Source organism: Bombyx mori, chromosome 23, assembly GCF_030269925.1.
Source record: "Bombyx mori chromosome 23, ASM3026992v2".
NCBI lineage: Eukaryota > Metazoa > Arthropoda > Insecta > Lepidoptera > Bombycidae > Bombyx > Bombyx mori.
This window is the reverse complement of record NC_085129.1, coordinates 5,078,927-5,100,695: the sequence shown is the minus strand read 5'-3', so window position 1 is coordinate 5,100,695 and position 21,769 is coordinate 5,078,927. Positions and strand designations below refer to the sequence as shown.

The 21,769-nt window shown below is 37.3% G+C and overlaps 2 protein-coding genes across 2 annotated transcripts; both read right to left on the bottom strand.

The window, feature by feature from the left end:
- Positions 1 to 2,613: 2,613 nt before the first annotated feature.
- Fmxg18c17 (odorant binding protein fmxg18C17) lies at positions 2,614 to 4,636 on the bottom strand (the record flags this gene model as incomplete). Its single annotated transcript, NM_001163900.1, is given in 3 exon segments — positions 2,614 to 2,735; positions 3,774 to 3,993; positions 4,576 to 4,636. Coding segments are annotated over 3 exon segments (403 nt in total), but the record flags the coding sequence as incomplete, so codon positions are not given.
- A 5,980-nt stretch (positions 4,637 to 10,616) lies between these two features.
- On the bottom strand, positions 10,617 to 17,371 carry LOC119628345 (uncharacterized). The gene is made up of 5 exons (XM_004921673.4): positions 17,259 to 17,371; positions 16,153 to 16,351; positions 12,939 to 13,072; positions 11,341 to 11,496; positions 10,617 to 10,803 (listed from the first exon to the last, which is right to left on the bottom strand). Exons 1-5 carry the CDS (start codon positions 17,314 to 17,316, stop codon positions 10,658 to 10,660), a joined length of 693 nt encoding a protein of 230 aa, XP_004921730.1. The 5' UTR covers positions 17,317 to 17,371; the 3' UTR covers positions 10,617 to 10,657.
- Between the last annotated feature and the right edge of the window lie 4,398 nt (positions 17,372 to 21,769).

The following is a 21,769-nucleotide window of genomic DNA, read 5'->3' as shown; positions in this document are numbered from 1 at the left end:
AAGAAATATCTTCAAGTTACTCTGGATTATGACGTTATTTTTTGTAACATTATATTATTATACCATATGCAAACCTTATGTGATATTCTTTCTGTAGTCTTGGATAAAAATGTAATTGGAGCCTATAAAATACAGAGATACGAGGCAGATTATTTATTATCACATTTCAATCGGAGGCCATGATCATTTTGCAGCAGAAAGCAAAATAGATAGAAAGCTAATAGAAGGTTCATTGCTTATTCAGAGTTTTAAAGAAGGATACAGCCATAAAAACAAAAAAAAAATCATTTTTTCGCTTCATAGATTTGTAATCGCAATTTCCTGTATATTAGTAAGTATCTAGTATAGACCTTGTGGAGGAATCAATGTTTATGCATGAATTCAAATCATAGATAGCACGTGGAATTTTAATTGGCTGAGAAAAATGTTAAAACAGTGACGAATGTTAAAACTGTTAAATTCGGTAAGTAAGGTAAGTTCGGCAAGTTTTTTACTGGTGGTAGGACCTCTTGTGAGTCCGCACGGGTAGGTACCACCGCCCCGCCTATTTCTGCCGTGAAGCAATAATGCGTTTCGGTTTGAAGGGTGGGGCAGCCGTTGTAACTATACTGAGATCTTAGAACTTATATCTCAAGGTGTGTGGCGCATTTACGCTGTAGATGTCTATGGGCTCCAGTAACCACTTAACACCAGGTGGGCTGTGAGCTCGTCCACACATCTAAGCAATACAAAAAAAATATACTATTGTTCGATGTAAATGTTATGTTTGTTTTCAACTTACTCAAGTCGACGTGAATTTTTCCTTTTCCTTTAATCGGCAAAACGAGGACTTGACCGTTAAGCTCGTAGTTGCCATTTAATTTGGCTTGACATAAAATCTTCAATTCCAGTTTCGAGCCGTGTCTGCAAAAGTCACTTTATTATATAACTACTTACATTACTAATTAATTTACTAAACTTAAACCAGACCTTTCTCTGTACCCTTATTCCCTTTTGTTGAAATGTATTGATTTTTTTTCTACCTATGCTGATAGCCTTGAGAAGCTATTTCAGCTTCATCCTAACATGTGTGAGTGAGCTCACGGGGCTCAAACCGGAGTGTTGCTAACACTGCCCCTAGCAAGAGCAGTGCTTCGAAGAATCTACCACCGGATCGGAAACGCGACCCACTGAGAAGATCCGGCGAGAAACTCAGTGGGCTGTGTCTATGGGTTAATTCGCTGATCGAGCCCTTCGTCGCAAGCGACGGTTTCGACGAGGACAGTGACCGGTGCTTGTGGTGCCTAAGAGCACCGTTAATGGATCAGGAGGATCCGTAATGTGCTTTGGGCGACGTCAACAAAATGTTTTATATGATTTCGGTTTTACGCGGCTTGTAAATTAATTATTTTATATTTATTTAAAAAATGTATATATGGCTGCATATTCGTATATTCGTTACAATATTTTTGGGTCTCATTCATCTGGCGTCACTGAAGACATTAATGTAGAACTCCCCGTATTGTGAAATATAATATACATTTAGGGAAACGTATTTTTCTACCGCAAGCATGAAGTGGTAGTGAAAGTAAGTGAAAGAAAATCTCTTATTTTTGATTACAAGCGCGAGTTTATTTACGTATCAGAAATGAAAAGTTATCCACTTTACAGCTTTTTTGGAGCTTATTTACATGTAATATGTGTAAAAAAATTGCTAAAAAATTTAAATTTAAATTTTTTGAAATAAAACTTAAATTTTTGGACGTTTACGACTTAACTTAACAGATAAAGAGTTACTGTAAGCTTTACCTATATATTACGTACACTTCAAGTAGCTTTAAAAATGTTTTACTTTTGTCTTAATAAATAATTGAATTGATAGAGTTTATTTCGGTTTTAAATAGAAAAATCTAAGGGGCATAGGTGTAATTATTTATACATTTTGAATCAAATTCTACTTACTGAATCTGCTTCGGTTTGCAACCACTCAGTCCTGTAACTTCAACGTCAGTCAGTATAAACTTGAGATTAGGAGAACTGGCATCCACTTTGTTGAATGTAACCGGATCTAGCTTTTCAACACCATACTCGGGTAGGCCAGCAGCAAAAATGGGTATGGCAACTACAGTGCTCTCTTTAGTACATTCTGAATCACCATATTTGCACCTATTTACGAACGATGCTAGAAATACAAACATTATTCGTTTAAAATTTCCAATCGCCAACGAACGTTTCAACTAATGACTACTTTAAGCTTATATTTGTTATTATGTAGTTTATGTTTACTTTGAAAACAAACGTTTACGTCTTCCTTGGACAAGGCGTAATTACTGGTGGCAGGACTTCTAACGACCGAAACGGACCTCTCGTGAGTCCGCACGGGTAGATACCACCACTCTATTTCTGTCGTGAAGCAGTAAAGCGTTTCGGTTTGAAGGGCGGAGCAGTCGTTGTAACTATACTGAGACCTTCGAACTAATATCTTAAGGTGGGTGCCGCATTTACGTTGTAGATGTCTATGGGCTCCAGTAACCACTTAACACCAGGTGGGCTGTGAGCTCGTCCACACATCTAAGCAATACAAAAAAAATATACTATTGTTCGATGTAAATGTTATGTTTGTTTTCAACTTACTCAAGTCGACGTGAATTTTTCCTTTTCCTTTAATCGGCAAAACGAGGACTTGACCGTTAAGCTCGTAGTTGCCATTTAATTTGGCTTGACATAAAATCTTCAATTCCAGTTTCGAGCCGTGTCTGCAAAAGTCACTTTATTATATAACTACTTACATTACTAATTAATTTACTAAACTTAAACCAGACCTTTCTCTGTACCCTTATTCCCTTTTGTTGAAATGTATTGATTTTTTTTCTACCTATGCTGATAGCCTTGAGAAGCTATTTCAGCTTCATCCTAACATGTGTGAGTGAGCTCACGGGGCTCAAACCGGAGTGTTGCTAACACTGCCCCTAGCAAGAGCAGTGCTTCGAAGAATCTACCACCGGATCGGAAACGCGACCCACTGAGAAGATCCGGCGAGAAACTCAGTGGGCTGTGTCTATGGGTTAATTCGCTGATCGAGCCCTTCGTCGCAAGCGACGGTTTCGACGAGGACAGTGACCGGTGCTTGTGGTGCCTAAGAGCACCGTTAATGGATCAGGAGGATCCGTAATGTGCTTTGGGCGACGTCAACAAAATGTTTTATATGATTTCGGTTTTACGCGGCTTGTAAATTAATTATTTTATATTTATTTAAAAAATGTATATATGGCTGCATATTCGTATATTCGTTACAATATTTTTGGGTCTCATTCATCTGGCGTCACTGAAGACATTAATGTAGAACTCCCCGTATTGTGAAATATAATATACATTTAGGGAAACGTATTTTTCTACCGCAAGCATGAAGTGGTAGTGAAAGTAAGTGAAAGAAAATCTCTTATTTTTGATTACAAGCGCGAGTTTATTTACGTATCAGAAATGAAAAGTTATCCACTTTACAGCTTTTTTGGAGCTTATTTACATGTAATATGTGTAAAAAAATTGCTAAAAAATTTAAATTTAAATTTTTTGAAATAAAACTTAAATTTTTGGACGTTTACGACTTAACTTAACAGATAAAGAGTTACTGTAAGCTTTACCTATATATTACGTACACTTCAAGTAGCTTTAAAAATGTTTTACTTTTGTCTTAATAAATAATTGAATTGATAGAGTTTATTTCGGTTTTAAATAGAAAAATCTAAGGGGCATAGGTGTAATTATTTATACATTTTGAATCAAATTCTACTTACTGAATCTGCTTCGGTTTGCAACCACTCAGTCCTGTAACTTCAACGTCAGTCAGTATAAACTTGAGATTAGGAGAACTGGCATCCACTTTGTTGAATGTAACCGGATCTAGCTTTTCAACACCATACTCGGGTAGGCCAGCAGCAAAAATGGGTATGGCAACTACAGTGCTCTCTTTAGTACATTCTGAATCACCATATTTGCACCTATTTACGAACGATGCTAGAAATACAAACATTATTCGTTTAAAATTTCCAATCGCCAACGAACGTTTCAACTAATGACTACTTTAAGCTTATATTTGTTATTATGTAGTTTATGTTTACTTTGAAAACAAACGTTTACGTCTTCCTTGGACAAGGCGTAATTACTGGTGGCAGGACTTCTAACGACCGAAACGGACCTCTCGTGAGTCCGCACGGGTAGATACCACCACTCTATTTCTGTCGTGAAGCAGTAAAGCGTTTCGGTTTGAAGGGCGGAGCAGTCGTTGTAACTATACTGAGACCTTCGAACTAATATCTTAAGGTGGGTGCCGCATTTACGTTGTAGATGTCTATGGGCTCCAGTAACCATTTAAGATCAGATGGGCTGTGAGTTCGTCCACCAATTTAAGCAATAAAAAAAAGTATTCAATCTTATCTCTATAATGCGAGATTCGGGCATTTGTCAAATATCTTCTCTTCTACGCAGGCTATCACCACAAGTAGATTCGACTTATTAAATAGAAGTCCGCCGTCTTAATAGTATTAAATGTTATTATAAACTTTAAGTTTAAGTTAAGAAAAAGAAAAACAAACTCACGTGGTGTTGAATTTACAATACAAATCACACTTAAAAACGTTACAAAGTAAGTTACATGCATATTTAATACTGTTTACGTTGTAAGCCTATGCTACACTGTTAATTCTATATGGAGAATCATTGCTTATATATTCTTCGTTCCGCTGTGTTGTTTTTATCAAAGTTTTTGTATTACGTACGTCACTTTTATCCTTTATACAAATGTAGTAAAAAAAAAATCGATTTGTTTGCGAATAGTACACAGCTGCTGCTATCAGCTATAGATGATGGCTAAGAATTATTTTAGCTATCAGCTATGGCTCCTGGGTAAGATAAATTCGTATTCTTGTGTGTGTTCATTAAAACACACATAAGAATACGAATGTTAGAACGCTATATCGTGTTTAAAATACTATTTTAAATCTAAATAATGTTTTATCGGCTGTGTCGAATCCAATTTCTAGGGAACCTATTTTTTTGAAACATTAAACTTAATCCTATCCGAAATTGCGTGATTAAAATAAAAATTCATCGTGATATAGAGGTCAATCAAATAGTTAACATCAGCAAAAAACTCGACACCATTAAAAATATGAACAAAAAAAACGAGAAATAATAACATATAAATAAATCTTGAATGTTAGTAAAGGTATTGAAGATAGCAGCGGTTAGATCTCACACTGATATTTTATTTCATCATTCATCATCAGCCTGTATCTCTCCTATGTTGGATGTAGGACACAATGAGCGATCCCCCGCCTTCTGCAGCCTATCTTCTCCAGCATATTGCCGCAAGTCATCGGTCCACTGAGTTATTCATTATTATTTGATTATTATTCATTATTCATATTATTCATTACTATTAATTAAGTTTATTTCACACTTTTTGTTTTTGGGTAGGTACTTAATTATTTTTAAGTTTTTATTCTTTTTACAGATGCTGTTTCGAAATAAAAGAAAAACCTCACTCTCATAACTGAGACGAATCTAATTACACTTCAGATATTAAAATCCTATAAAAGAGTTGGTGAGATTTTGCGCTTCTGTAATTAACGAATATCTTCTCGGACAGGATAATTAGTAACATATTCTGAGTTTTTCTGTAACACGTTAGTCAAAGTTAAGTGCTAGAAATAAAAAACTGTTTACCTTGGAAATCAATTATCTCACTGTCTGTCATTTCCTAAGCAGCAGCATTTAAGTAATTACAGCAGAAATAAATAGACAGAACAGTAGAACCAGCTTGTGTGAGCTTATAACACCCAATATTCTCTACGATGTGCAACTCAACTCAACACTTTACTGCACATCAAAACACAATTTACATTCAAAAAGCAATTTTTTAGGAACTCCAAATTATCATGGCGCTTAGAGCAAGCCGTACTCTCTAAAACTGACCATAAATCATAATCCAGCGGATTAAGATCGGGACTAAACGACGGCCAGTCTTCAGCACTCAGACAATAAAAAAAAATCTTCATCTCCCGAGATAAAATCTTTTGCTTTCGGACAGGATTTCTTCGAATTCTTTCCCTTACTGTTTTCACCACCTTTTTCGTATGCACACTACGTGGACGGCCAGATCTTTTTCTGTCACAAACAGAGGAGGTCTCATTGCACCTATTAATAGCCCGGTATACAAACATTTTACTAATACCAAGCGTATGGCGAGTTTTAAAAATTGCATTTGGCTCCATACCTACTTTGTGTAATGCAATAACAGCGATTCGGTTCTCTTTATCACCCCACTCCATTTTAATATCGCAAAATATTGTACAATGATTTGGCAACAAAATGAGAAAACTCAATGAGCAATCATATAAAAATAACAGATTCCAAATTCAAATGTAATATTTTGTTTATTTCTAATTGTAACAGTATTTATGGCCAGACTAAGTATACCGTTTACATATAATATGAAATATCTAACTAATTGATTTATATACTAATATACTTACATACATATAATAAATCAAACAGTATGGAAATTATAAATGATAAAGACACACTGAGTGTCTGAGTTTTTTACCGGATTTTCTCAATGGGTCGCGGTGGTAGATTCAACGAAGCAGTGCCCTTGCCGGGACCAGTGTTCGCTAATTCTCTCAGATTGAGCCCCATGAGTTTCACCAACACATTTAATGCAGTTATTATAACCCGTTAAGGTTACTAGCAGTATGTGACCAATAACAAATAGACAATAGTTTAAAAATCCGTGATTGATTATTATTTTCTGATCTATGTGTTGGTACTCTTTTCGTATATCGAAAGACTTCCACGATTAAACAATGTATCATATAATGCAACCCACAAGTTACCTATTTATGCAGTTGAAGACTTATTCAAGATTCAGTCATTATTTCAATGGACTTGAGAACTCGGTCTCATATTTCACCGTGGATACCGGGGTTCTTGCTGCGAGATCTATGAGTTCTGGAAGACATTTGAAATTAGTTGAACGGTGAACTTCATCTATCCAGTACAGTCAAGGAAAAAATAATCAAGGTTTCTTGACAGTCCACTGCCTACGCATAACTACATCCTTTTAAAAAAAACATAACAACAACAAATAAATAAATATTCAACACCACTCGTCAACAACAAAATAAAACGTAACTTTGTACTTATTTAATGAGTTCTTAGTTTACTTAATAAAAAAAAAAGTAATCGGACAATTAACCAGTAATTCAAAGAATAATTCATAACAAGTTTGTTGAAATATTAATAATTTTAGACTAGGTTATCTTTTTCGAAGAAACTTTAGCTGAGACCTTTAAGATATTTAAAAATGTATTTGTTTGGAACATTTGTACGCTCATTAAAAACGAAATGGCATGAATAAGTATTTGATCATATCCTTCTTCAAACGAGGTTTGTGGAGAGAGTTTAACGGTAGGCAGCGGCTTGGCTCTGCCCCTGGCATTGCTGAAGTCCATGGGCAACGGTAACCACTGATCATCAGGTGATCCACCATCTATGCGAGGATCAAAGGAGGATTCAGCAGCGCTCCTTACGAGAAACTCAGTGGGCTGTGGGTTAATTTACTCGTCGAGCCCTTGAGAACGATGACTGGCGCTTGAGGTACCTAAAAGCGCCGTTAGTGGATCGGGCGGATCCGAAATGACATGTTTGGGTGACGTCGACTGCTTTCCATTCTGTCCGCAGGATCGGGAACGTAGTTACCGGCGGCCACGATGAGAGGGTTCTCGTGTCGTGCCGCTTTGTCGAAGTGTGTTCTTGACCACTCATCACCACTCACCCCCAGGCGGATCTTTACACTAGACTTTAGCGAATTCACAGCCCATAATCTTAACTGGTTGTTATTGTTCCTCTTAAAAGCGACACGTTTAAATGTTATAATATGTTGGTTGAAAAATGAGCTATTATTTAAACTGTATTTTATAATGACTAGATAAATGAATATTTCATCGTTGTTTTATAATTAAAAGGATTATAACGACGCGATTATATTGACAATTTCATTGTTTACTATTTATAAATTCATATCTAAGTGTCGTGTTAGACTCTGGCAATAACTTTGTTCATGAGCCAAGGTCAAATATCAAGTTTGTTTTGTTCCCATACAATAAAAGGTTTGTATCATATTAAACAAAATACTGGCAAATCTTTATCATTTTTGGGCAGTCCGTTTTAAGAGTAGCGGATTTTTAGAAGTCAATTTGAGTTTTAAATAGGTCAACTAAAGCTATACCACGAGAGCCTGCTTATAAGCTCTTCAATACAGTATTATGATTATGATAAAAGCCACTCTGGTAGATTTATAAAGCACAGACACTTTGACACTTTTGTTATTCTTATTACCTTTCTCTAACTAGATGGGATCAGAACCATACCATTTCGCAAACTCACTAAATCACCGGCTGCCTAATCTAATACCTCTTTGGGAAAGTTAAGGTTAGCACTGTATCTTATAGCCCTAGTATTAAGGGTCGAAATTGCCAATCAACTGAGTATACTGACTGAGCTTACCGGGCATGTGTACTTCGGTGTGCGTGGTTGATACCATGGTCCGCTGTAGGCATATGATGGAGCCCCACCGTACGGTGTCCACGTCACTTAAATAGAACTCAATCTTTGACAATCGCGGGAGATGCGATAGCTATTAGTGGAAGATAATGTTCAACTTCTGCAAGTCCATTAATTTGTAAAAGGATACGGCGGATGACCCTCTGTCGCCGAGCCAGTGATTTTGCACAAATACTGCCTCATAAGAGTTTCAGGGCACCGATATTACTTTTTAAAAATAATTTGTAGTTAAAATGAAGGATTGATTACTACATTTTTTTCCGTTCAGCTCTATGAGCATCGGTCGGATTTTCCTTTGTAAATTACATATGTAAATCTTAAAACAAACTATTAGTATTTGAACTGAAGTGCAAATTGCTAGTGGCTCTCTTCCCTTCTTCCCCGAAAGCTTATGGAAACTAATTTGCTGGTATCAAAGCTTAACGCAATCAAAACTTCGCGGTACCCACAAAACGGATTAAAGTATTTAGTGGTTTAGTAGTTCACCAACAACTCCTAAGTCCCAAAGTCAAAAACAATTAGGAGACAATGACATTAATTAACTAATCGACTTCAAACTTTGAGGAAATAGGTATGCTTGAAGAAATCAACGGTCAAGGCGTTCGGCCTAAGTCCATTATAAAATAAATTTGGTAGATATTTGCTGGATTTTTGTCAAATACACAAATTTGACATGTTTCTATTGAACTATGTTCAGTTTTTGATAAATATTACATACTAAAATTTATCATGTTTTTTGAAGTGAAACTTCTTTAGGCGCATGAGGGTAAAAATTTTACAGAACGTCACGCAGGTATGCAACGGAAGTGACATCAAACTACTATTGAAATTAAGTACTTGTCAAATGTCAGTAGTAGGTGTTGTTGTATTTTTCCAACTGGAAAGGCAAATGTATCATACCATACAGCCTAAAATTTTATAATTTTTTTGTGAAAAATGTTTATAGGAATTGAAATGAAATGAAAAGAATTTGGAACATTAATCAAATAGCATGAAATTAAATTAGTCAATTCAATTGGCAAAATATTAGTCATTTACAATTTGGAAATCTAAGCATAATGTGACTGTCAACACTGAGGTTTGAGATTGACATTTGACAGACTTTTTCCCTTCCTCTAAGTCTCGAAAATCTAAAGTTTTAGATTTGTATAAATATAAGCAAGACTCATAAATTAGTTCGCCAAAAAAGTTTCACTACTGACATGTGTACTTTGTACGCATGTACTTTTTTTTTTAGATTGATAGATTCCAAGGCATTGTACCGATTGAGTCGATACATTTTACGGTTATCGATGATATTTCAGAGAAGCTATCTGATTATTCATAGACGTATGACAGAGAACTAATTAGCGATAGTAATAGCTAAGTTGAAAAGAGTTTTAGTTGGTTCAGCATCGACATGCCCCACTTACGAACCCCAATGGGCTCACCGATGTACGGGGATTCCATCATGTACAAAAAAAAGCTGGGTTGACTCACTTAACGAGAATATACAATGCTCCCGGCGCGACTTTCTATCTGTTTCATTCTGATTATTAGATATGAAAGTTTGCGCGAGTAACGAGATACAAGCAGACTCGAAACTTGCACATATTTATGGATAAATGAAAGTTTTTTTAAAACTATAAGTGAATTTGTTTTGATTAACGAAAGTATTAAAGGACCACTTTTTGTTGGTAAATAACTTTTTTGGAATACATGTGCTCAATCGGTACTAAGGTACATGTTTATTTTTATGAGTCGTGTCTACGGTAACCACTTGACCTCATTTCCTCACATGCGAGAATATAAAATATTATAGACATAAAGTAATGAACATAACAAGAACACACACACACACACACACATCAAATTGGTCGATCAATCTTTGAATGGCTTAAACGTATTTGCAAAACAAAGTATTTTATAATTACAGTGATCATAAACAGCGGTGTTTAGTCTAACGCGTGATTTTTATTAGAGTTAATTTTAATTAGATAGAGAAAAAAAACAACTTATTGAAAAAAATTCAATTCATCAGTATTTAAATTTATATTACTTATAAACTTAATGGAAACTACAATTCGAAATATTCTTCCAATGGCATTGTCGTAAATACTTTATTTAAAGCTACATATACATTCTTGAAGCAGGTTGAAGCGAACTTATCTTGAAGAGTGTAGATAATATTTCTCCAGTGCTCTTGTGCTAAAAATTTGGCACCTGTAAAAAATGTTAGCTAAGTTATTCAACTAAGTAAGCGTTATTCGTAGTACAAAGCTACCACACCGAAGAAGTCGGACTCGAGAGTTGGAGATATAGTCGTGGATCCCAGTAAAAGCTTTGGATTATATTTTTTAGAAAAATAGCCTTCCATGGTACTCTGAGTGACCTCAAAAGTATGGACTCTGGTCCATGTACAGTCTGGTTTGATACAGTACAGTACAGTCACTGGATCTCATAGAGCATCATAACACGGCGTAACGAACGGTAGAATACCGCTCTCTTTGAGATGACATGAATTCTAAGTATCAGTTTTATAGTACAGCGACTGCCCCGCCCTTCAAACCTAAGTCTCAATAATATTGTATAGTGGTTTTCCCATTGCCCCATAGCAGTAGAAAAGTGTGATTTACCCCTGTGGGTTCACTATAAGCCTTTAAATATCCAAAATCATTTTACAGGTAAATTTGATTACACGGTATTGTTTCTTAATGTGTTAGTGAAAGTGACGTATGCAATCACAATAATTGTACTTACTTGGTATTTCTTGCCCGTTATAAAGATTCGTGAAATGTAACGCCACTTTCTCCAATGGCGACACCTTGACGTTGAAGTCCTTAAGATGAAAAAGAGTTTTATTCCCAACAGTTTGCACAAGTTCAAATGTTGTGTTCGGCATTAACTTGTAGCTTTCTGAAACATAATTACCCAATTTTTCATTAAAAATTGTCAGTTTGATTTCGTTTTAGGCTTCGACCGAAAGTTGCAGAGACAATCTCTGAAAACATTTAATGCCTTTGCTGTTTGCTAGTTTCATATTTATAGAGAGGGTCCTAAAAGTACCGAGAATGACTCTGGGGGATCTGACAAGACATGTTTCGGGCGACGGCGGCTTTGCATTGCCCTGTCGCAGTCGAATAAGTAATTAGCGGCGACCACGATAAGAGGGCTTTCGTGTCGCGCCGCTTTGTCGAAGTAGCGTTCTGACGCTTCCTTAAGATACTTACGTATCGGTACTAGATTTAGGTTGTCGTGAAGATCTATATTCCTCACGTACCAGTGATTATAGGGCTAAAATGCTATCTTCGTGTCTGTGCATACCATACAAATAAATGACGTGGCTGTGGAAAACATCAATAATGACAAGATTGAGAGAAGTACTGGTTCTCTATTATAGATTTTTATTACTGGAGACACGCTACCAGCCAGCTGTACGATCCTACAGCTGACCTGCCGTGCATCTAAGCGATTCGGCGAGTCTACGGTGACTGGGTAACTCGCAACCAGTGGCACTGCCTGGGTGGCGACTCTTGACCGCCGTAGTTTCTCCAATATTTTTTGGATTATAGCTTAAGCAGGGACCTTGTAGGAGGTTCGGTTCCAGCCAAAAAAATAGCGTACTATCTCTGTGAGCGCCTCTTGGATACGGTAGAGTTTACACTCGCAATCTATTTCGCACGGGAGGCGTGGCTCTGTGTCCTTGGTGGTTCCGACTGGTCGCTACGGAGCATTTTTTTGAGCTGAGAATTGGTAGGCGATTTACGATATCTCTCAGCATCAACCCGCCAGCGTCCAGCCAGGGTTGGGGTAGAGATTTTTCCCAAAATCCTGGTACCCTATAGTGTTTTAAGTGTCTTTTGCAATTCAGTTTGGAACTCATCAAGAGGATGAAGTGTTTTGCGAAAGTGACCTGGTTAAGTGATGGATGACTGCATTTCCCGCCCAACACCGGTTCTGATTTAACATGGTTTCCTAGGGTTTAGCGATGCCATCGGGACGAACATCGAATGGTTTATCACCCGATAGTCCCGGTTGTTGTGGTGCTAGTGACCGCTACTTTGGCGTCTAGCGGGGAAAGGATCATGAGGAGACATGCTCTCCACGTGATACCCGTTGCCTTTTTCCCAGCCTTCCTCGGTTGAGTTTTTTTCCCATTCGGGGTTTGGACGCGTGTTATTGGGCGATAAGTTTTAGTCGGTCATCTCTGATATGTGAAATGATCGTTCACAATGTGTTAGCGAATATTTTTAGAGCGGATCATCAGAAATATCTCTTCCTGGATTAAAAAGTTGTCGCCATCGCCTTGTATTTAATTCTTAAATTACTGTTTTGAAATTTGTATATCAATGACTTACTTGTATCAATAGTAAATTTTCCTTTTTCTTCAGTAGGAACTGTTACAGCCAGTCCAGACATCTCATATTGTCCATTAATCGAAAAACCCAAACAGTAAAATTCTAAGTTCAATAAAGATTGTTCTATGTCCCAACTGTAAATTAAAAGTAAAGTTGAAATAATAATTTAGGTATCTCAGTCTAAGTTTAATAAGTAGTAGTTAATCTATACTAATATAAAAATATAACGTGGTTTTTACGGATGTTCCGTTATAACTAGTGAAAGATAGGCTAATATTTATATTAGTGTTGGACTCCCTAATAACAATGACAATAAATAATAATGTTAATTTTAAATGCCCAGCGAAGCGGGCGAATACGGCTAGTAATAATATATAATTACAAGACATTTGTGAATTCCGTGCATAAGTTCAAAAGTTTGTGTGGGGGCCACCCTGAACTAAAATTAAATATGCAAGTTCCAAAGTTGGCGATTTAAAATTACATCTAAGATTATTTCTTAACTTACCTTAGATAGCTTATTTCTAAATGTTATTTAATGTTCGTGAATACTAATTGGTGTGTGTCACTAATTCGGATTTCGAGAAAAGCATTCTACAATTGACCAAGTCCACAGAATTTTTAATAATATCGAAAAGACGCTTGAAGAAAGGAAAGTCTGTTCTACCATCTTCATAAACATAGTTCAAGCTTTTGACCAAGTATGGCATGAAGGCCCGATATTTAAACTTAAATAACTATTACCTAGATATTTTCTGGATATTCTGGAATCATATATACCTAATAGGGTTTTTAGAGTTAGGCAAAACATTGCCTGTTCAGAGCTAAAAGCAATAAAAGCTGGAGTACCACAAGGATTGTTTTAGGGCCGGTCCTGTATATCGACGATAAGCACCGAGTTTCAAGTCTTGTTTTAAAATACGCGACAGAGTTCTAGCGGGAATCTTCATTTCTCGCGATAATTCTTAATGGGGTTGCGAAGAATTCTGGCTTTAACAGCATTAACAGCCTTTGTAGTTCTACCAGCACGCGGCGGTCCCGATCTTTTCTGGTCTTCAACAGATGAAGTGTTGTTGTATCTGTTGATAGTACGATATACGAACATACGGCTGATACCAAGCTTTTGAAGTGTCTGAAATATGACCGACGGCTCTATACCCACTTCGTGCAAGGCGATCACTGCAATTCTATTTTCTTTAACACCCTATTCCATATGGTAATTTGATAATGAACACGAAAAAATTTGTGAAATGGCGCGAAATCGAAAGAAGTTTTTAAAATAATACACGTGTTCCAAATTCAAAATAATTAAAAAATTGAAAAAAAAGAAAAGTTTTTATGTAACAGTATTTATGGACAGATCTCTTGGCGTGGATCGTTGACGCGAATTTGCAGTGGAAAGCTCACGTCAAGAAAAAACGAGAAGAACAAGATACAAAAAGTTGTACTGGCTACTTGGAAGACGCTCCTCGTTGTCGGTACTCAATAAATTAATGCTATACAAACAAGTTTTAATGCCAGTCTGGACTTATGGTATACATCTCTGGGGTTGTAATAAAGAAACTAACGTCAGAATAGTACAGCGCTTCCAAAATAAAGTTCTCAGGGATATTGTGAACGCACCCTGGTACATAAGAAATGACAATCTTTACCGGGACCTTATTAGTGAGCCTGTCCGCGAAGTAATTGCAAAATATGCTAAAGCTCATGAACACAGGCTTCACCATCATGTGAATGTGGAGGGTATCAAACTCCTCGACAATACAGACTTAGTGAGAAGGCTCAAGAGGACTAAGCCTTTTGAGTTAGAGTGGTGTTCATTCGAAAAAGTGTTACAGTGATAATGACGTAATGTGTCGCACGTAGCTTTTGGTACATTACATAATAATAAAATAATAAACTTATTAAGTACGTATTTTCTTGGAAAAATACGTATCTGGCCGGTTCGAAATGCGGGATAGGACATCGGGCGACTAATACATTAGGCCACAATGTCTACAAATGTATTTACTACAGGCATGTGAATATCAATTGTGACAGGCAAAGTATACAATACAAATATCTAACTATATAATAGGTCGGTGAAAAGTTTCTTCGCATTTTTTAAGAAAATTTACAACATTTTTTAATATAGTTTATTTACATTTAACTAAAGTATGTAGGTACCATATTGCTATAGAAATTTTGGGGCTTCTGATCAAAATACCGCGACAATTGGTTTTGGCTGTCCTCTCGTGATATTAACCTGACACTGCCTAAAGAATTCTGAAGAAACCGAAACAGGTGGAAAACTGAAGGTGCAAGGTCAGGACTATACGGCGTATGCATTAACACTTCCCAGCCAAGCTCTCTTAATTTTTGCTGAGTGGCTAAAGATGTTTGAGGAGTGTCGTTATCGTGATTAAAAACCACACCCCTTCTGTTGATTAATTCCGGCCACTTTCTTTCAACTTCTTGCTTTAATCGCATCAGTTGTTCACAGTAGAGTTCAGAATCGATGGTCCTGCCTGGTAGTAACAGCTCGTGATGAATAATACCCTTCCAATCCCACCACACACACAGCATCACCTTGTTGCGAGTTAACCCGAGTTTCGCCAGAGTCTGTGAAGCCTAACCGGCCTTTGATCGCGCCTTTTTCGCACGTTCGTATCGTACGAGATCCACTTTTCATCACCAGCTATCAGCTTCTTCAAAAATAGTTCAGTTTCATTACGTCGTAATACAAAATTACAAATGAGTACATGGTTCATTAGGTTTCTTTCAGTGAGCTCGTGAGGTACCCAAATATCGAGATTTTTCAAATGCGCCAAAACTGTTTTGTGGTCAATTCCCAGTTCTTCAGCTAAGTCGTAACTACAGATATGCCCTGATCTTGCTCCACTTTTTAAAAAATGGCATTCATTTTATCCGTAATAGGGCGACCAGAGCGACGTGCATCTTTACCTTTTTTGTAGTAAAATTTTAAAATGTATCGAATTTCTTCATTAGATTCACTTATCTTGACATTACGAAAAATAAATAAAAATCAGACATTTTCCCAATTTGAATTTGGAATTATCTTCTTTAAAATTTAAACTTTTAATGATACCAAAACCAGTCAGATACAAACAGTATGGCCAAAGAGATTTTATTACAAGTGCATGCATACTATAATGCGAAAAGACTTTTTCCCGAACCTATTATTAAGTACTGAAAACTAAAAATATGTTCTTACTATAAATCGAAGACTTTACAGGTATTATAGCCAGTCATGGAAATATTTGTTAACTTGATCTTCCGGTCAGGAAAATTTCCTTCTACGAACTCTATATACATGGGATCGATGTTTTGATTATTATCAGCTTCGAATATTTTTTCAAAGACAGAATTGCTGAACAAAACAATGCATTGCTTGTCTGTAATTTTGCATTTTTCTGAAAACGAAATCGATTATTCCTTATTGGACTACGTGGTAATTTTATCTTACTTAGTGTAGTGAATTTTATCGGTCAGGACAGGTTGTGGATTGATGTGAAAAAAAACAGTTCACGCATCTATAGCCCATTAAACAAGACGATCAGAATATTTTGCTGCCCATATACCACCCTACAGGCCCATAGGCCCATATACCACCCCAAGTTGGTCGGTGATCCCACCGGTAATCTTTTTATTAAGATAGAGACAATTTTCTCAATTAAAAAATGGTGCACATTCACCAACGAGCAGTAAAATAAATTCTTCAAAATTAATACAATTTCCACAACTGTACTGTTAGCGATAAGGGATGCTGCTACGTGATCTTGTACGGGTTAGTAACATCGTCAGCACAATTATGATTTCCGATTTGAAAGATTCGGTGTACTTAGGTATGCAGTTTCTACATTACCGTCCACCACCACCACCATCCTTCCACTTTTCTGCCGTGAAGCAGTTATATGGTCACGTTTGAAGGGCAGGAGAGCAACAGCAATACAATTGAGATTTTGAAGTCATATCTGAAGGGGAGTGACGGCATTCACGACGGTTCTATAGGCTCCTGTAACCATTTATGAATGGATAGGATGTTGGTAGGTATGGACAGTGTATTCGCTTACCCAGCAAAGATTTTTCTTAACAGTAGGGCCAAGGTAAAAAAAATTAACGGTTGGATGAACGGTCCTTAAAAGACTTTTTTAAATTGGATGGACTTTTTTAAAGAGGTTAGGTGAGAGAAGGGTGTGAATGCGGAAATGAGGTATGATAGGCCAGAATGCAAAAAGGACATGACGCACTGATCTCATATAGCAGGATAAGGGCAAGAAGAAGAAGTACGAAGTCCAAGAATAAAATATTTTAACTTACCTTTTTCACCCGAAGCACTGAAAAACGCACATGATAATAGTAACAGTGTAGTAAGCATTTTCTAAAGATATTCGGAGGCAAGTTAATTTGTAAATGAATTAATCAGTAGTAATACAACTTTATATATATACAACTTATTCAACTATCGTGATTCGCACAAGCCTTTTTGTGCGATCATTTTTTTTTTTTTTGCATTGTTGAAGTTAAATAATAGGAATCTTTTTTATTTTCACTGTATTTGCATGAATTAAAACACATTTAAATTAATTATATACAAAGGAAACGGAGATTATAAGGTTTTTTGTAAAATTAAGCGATGAGAATTTTGTTCTAGAAAAAAATCTGTGTTTCGATTTTTCCTTTTTATAACGTGGAAACTGAAAATTATTTTTTGTATGTTATGTAAAAACATATCAGTATTAGTATTTTGTTAGATCTTTGGAATAATCTCTATTTTTATATTTTCAATTAATTGGCCTTTATTTATTTAAAACTAGCTGACCCGGCAGACTTCGTAGTGCCTCAATCTATAAATAAAAGACCTAAACTTTTGTATAAAATAAACTTAAAACAAACAAAAGGAATCCGTGCGACGGGGGACACATCAAAGGAAAAACAAAATTGTTATTTTTATTTAATTCCGAGCATTTTCAAATTTATCTACCTTTTATACCTTCTCTGGTCTGATGGATCTGACATCCACAATAATTCAAGACCAATATTAGCCAAATCAGTCCAGCCGTTCTCGAGTTTTAGCGAGACTAACGAACAGCAATTCATTTTTATATATAGAGACTAGCTGACCCGCAAACGTTGTGTTGCCCTAAATAAGATTTCTAGGGAAATTCTAGTGTAGAAAAAAAAACCTCATTCAACCACATAATACCATAATATAACAAAAAAAAAAATTATCGCAAAAAAAAAAAAAAAAATGTTTGGGGTGGACAACCCTTATCACTTAGGGGTATGAAAAATAGATAGTCGATTCTCAGACCTACTGAACATACTAAAAAAACCAAAAAAACATGGCTGGCAAGCTACGATTGATACACAAATAAAACCAAAAAAACATGGCTGTAAAATGTATACTGAGTAAGACAGGAGACCGGCTTCATCCTCATCCCTACTACGTGATGTTTGCTGGATGAGTGGTGACACCTGGCGGGGATAACTGATCGATTGATAGTTGATCAGTAGTCGACCGGCGAGGGCGGGAGATCAAATTGAATTTAAAAAAAAACATAATTAAAGGAACTTGAAATTATAAACTCTGAATAAGAATTTATCGTACTACAATTATAATATTTGATTGCCATCTTGCAACCTTATTGTATGTATTTTTGTATGCTGTATCATAAAAAAATAAAAACAAAAAAATTAAAATTAAAATTTAGGGGTAGACCGGACCACCTTTAACATTAAGGAGGATGAAAAATAGATGTTGTTTGATTCTCAACCCTGGCCGATGTGTGCGCTAAGATTCACGAAAATCGGTCAAGCCGTTTCGGAGGAGTTCAATCACGCACCCCGTAACACGAGAATTTTATATATTAGATAATAAAAAGAATTGCGTAGTTATTTAAACTAGTGGTCCTAGAGTAGTCGAAATTCGACTATAATTAATTGAAATTATAAGTTTAAAGATTATTATGGTTCTATTGTCAAACACTATTATACTTCTATAATATAATCACAGATTCTGCTAAAACTACACTATAGATAAATAATATTAAAGACAATAATTTGACAGATTTTAAACAATAACAAAAGTCTGACAATTGACAATAAACAAAGAGCATAGTCCTATATAGTAGGGACACGACATATTGTTCTATACGTACAATTGCTTATATAAATAGCACCCATTTTGAAGGCACACACATAAACATACATCTATCTCGTTCTTACTCAGCACTTTAACCCGCAGGAAAACAATATAACAGTATTTCAGTGCGTACATAAAATGAAACATGAATATACGTAAATGTCTCCGTCTCCGTCTAATGAGGCCGAAAATCCGCCATGTTGAGCGCACCAAATGTCATTGTCACGTCAGTTCGGCCGTCTGTTTTGGGTTGTACATTATTTATTGACTTTGATATCGATTTAATATGATTGCTTATATAAAATTTCATATTTTATCATGCTTAAAACATACAAAAATAATAATTAAAACGTATTTTATAAGATCTCAAGAAAGTCGATGCCCCAAAACTATTATCTATATATATTTAAATTCATTATGGAGCCCTCATCCGAAAAATCGGACCCCATTTTTCGGTAGGAATCTATTGATCATGACACTAATCATAAATACCTCTTTAAAATATGTCATCAAAACATATTTAGACATTCTGTTTAGATATTTCGGGAAAAAGGCTACCGACGAAATCTCTTCGGAACTATTTAAATAAAATAGTTTTATTCCGCATTGAGTAAAACACTGTTGTAAATTCGTTAAATATTTAATAATTAAGTGATTTCAGAGAGGGAGACACAAAGAATGACGTTTGTAATTAATGAATAAATGTTGTTCGATTCGAACCCAGCGACCTCGTGGCAGCCTAGGGCTACGGAAACCAGCACGAGGTGCGCGTCGAACATGTGCCGCGATTCGCGGCGCCGTATGTACTATTTTAACAAAATATCATGCAATCACTCACCGGAACCGATGCCTTCGTCTTCTCACGCCGTATCACTTAGGGAGAAGGGTATGGGGCAGGAATGGATAAGGATTAGCGATGATACACAACTTTAGCGTAGACCGTCAATATACAGGTACCGTCCCGTTCGAGAAGCAAGACAAAGTGACAGATGTCAAATCGCGACGGCACCGTCAAATCGCGACCCGTGTTGCCGTGGTAAGAATTCAAAAACTAACGGATTGGTTTCGAACAGTCACCCGCCCGGACAGGTCCCCTACCTGTCCCTAATCAACTGGCAGCCGGGACAACGTTGTGACCGCTCGTTTGAGAACCGAGTCCCCGACCAGAACCTCTGCAGACCGAGGGGTCCCATCCTTACCGGGAAACAGATTAACAATGCGCCCCCTACGCCAACGCAGTGGCGGCAGGTTAGCATCCTTAACCAACACAAGGTCACCGACGTGAGGGGGACTGGTTCTATCCGTCCACTTAAAGCGCTGCTGGAGCAGATGTAAATACTCAAGGGACCAACGTTTCCAAAAATCTTGGGACATCTGCTGCAACATCTGGTATCGCCTCAACCGTCCAGGCTTGATATCCGAGAGGGGATACTCCGGCAACGCATTGAGTGGCTGTCCTATCAAGAAATGGCCTGGAGTTAACGACTCCAAGTCATTCGGGTCTGAACTGAGCGGGCACAACGGCCGTGAATTAAGTACCGCTTCAATTTTACAAAATACCGTAGTTAACTCCTCAAAGGTGAGCGAGGTTTGCCCTATCACGCGCATCAAGTGAGTCTTAGCCGATTTTACTACTGCCTCGAAAATTCCACCCCAGTGGGGGCATCCTGGAGGACTGAAGGTCCACCGAATACCGCGACGAGAGAGGGCCGTTTCAATATCCACCTGGTTATTGTTCAAGAAATTTACTACATCCCGCAAGTAACGGTCCGCACCTACAAAATTCGTTCCGTTATCGGAGCGTATCAATTCGGGTAAACCTCGACGGGACACAAATCTATCCAAGCTCGCAATAAAGGCTTCAGTTGTAAGGTCGGCAACAACTTCAAGATGTACAGCTTTGGTTGAAAGACAGACAAAGACGCACAGATAAGCCTTAATTAACCTAACATTCCGCAAACGTGAAGCCTTGATCATGAAGGGCCCAGCGAAGTCCGTACCAACTCCAGAAAATGGCCTCATCTTCTTCACTCTGTCTGGAGGCAGATCTCCCATCTGAGGCTGCATCGTAGACGCCTTAAGCCGATAACAGGGTAAACACCGGAAAAGGACGCTCCGAACCGTACGACGCCCTGACAGAATCCAAAATTCCCTCTGGAGGGATGCCAGCAGCGCATTGCAACCGGAATGCGAATTTGCGATGTGGCGATCCATCACCAACAGGTCAACTAACTGGCTCTTCTTGGGAAGTAAAAGAGGATGGCGCGCCGAATAAGGTAAATTGGAGTTACTTAATCTACCTCCCACTCGAATCAGCCCCTGGCCGTCTACAAAGGGGCTAAGACGAGCGATAGCTCCACGAAGCTTAGGGCGCTCAGTCCTTAGCGCCTTCAATTCTGAATGAAAACTGGTGGCTTGCACAACTTCAATTAATTTCAGCAGCGCCTTCTTCCGCTCGATGGGACACACAACAGGTGTCATATTGCGTTGAGACACCGGCAAACGACAATTCCGAATAAACCTCAAAATCCAGGCGGTAACCTTAACCAGCTTGTCCAAGGAGCTATAACGGTTGATGAGCAGATCCAAATCCAACCCCTGAATCACTCCTCGATCCTCGAACTGCGCCGGTGCAGCCACGAGACCTGGAGGAACTTCTATGCGAGAGGGAGGCCACTGAGAAGCT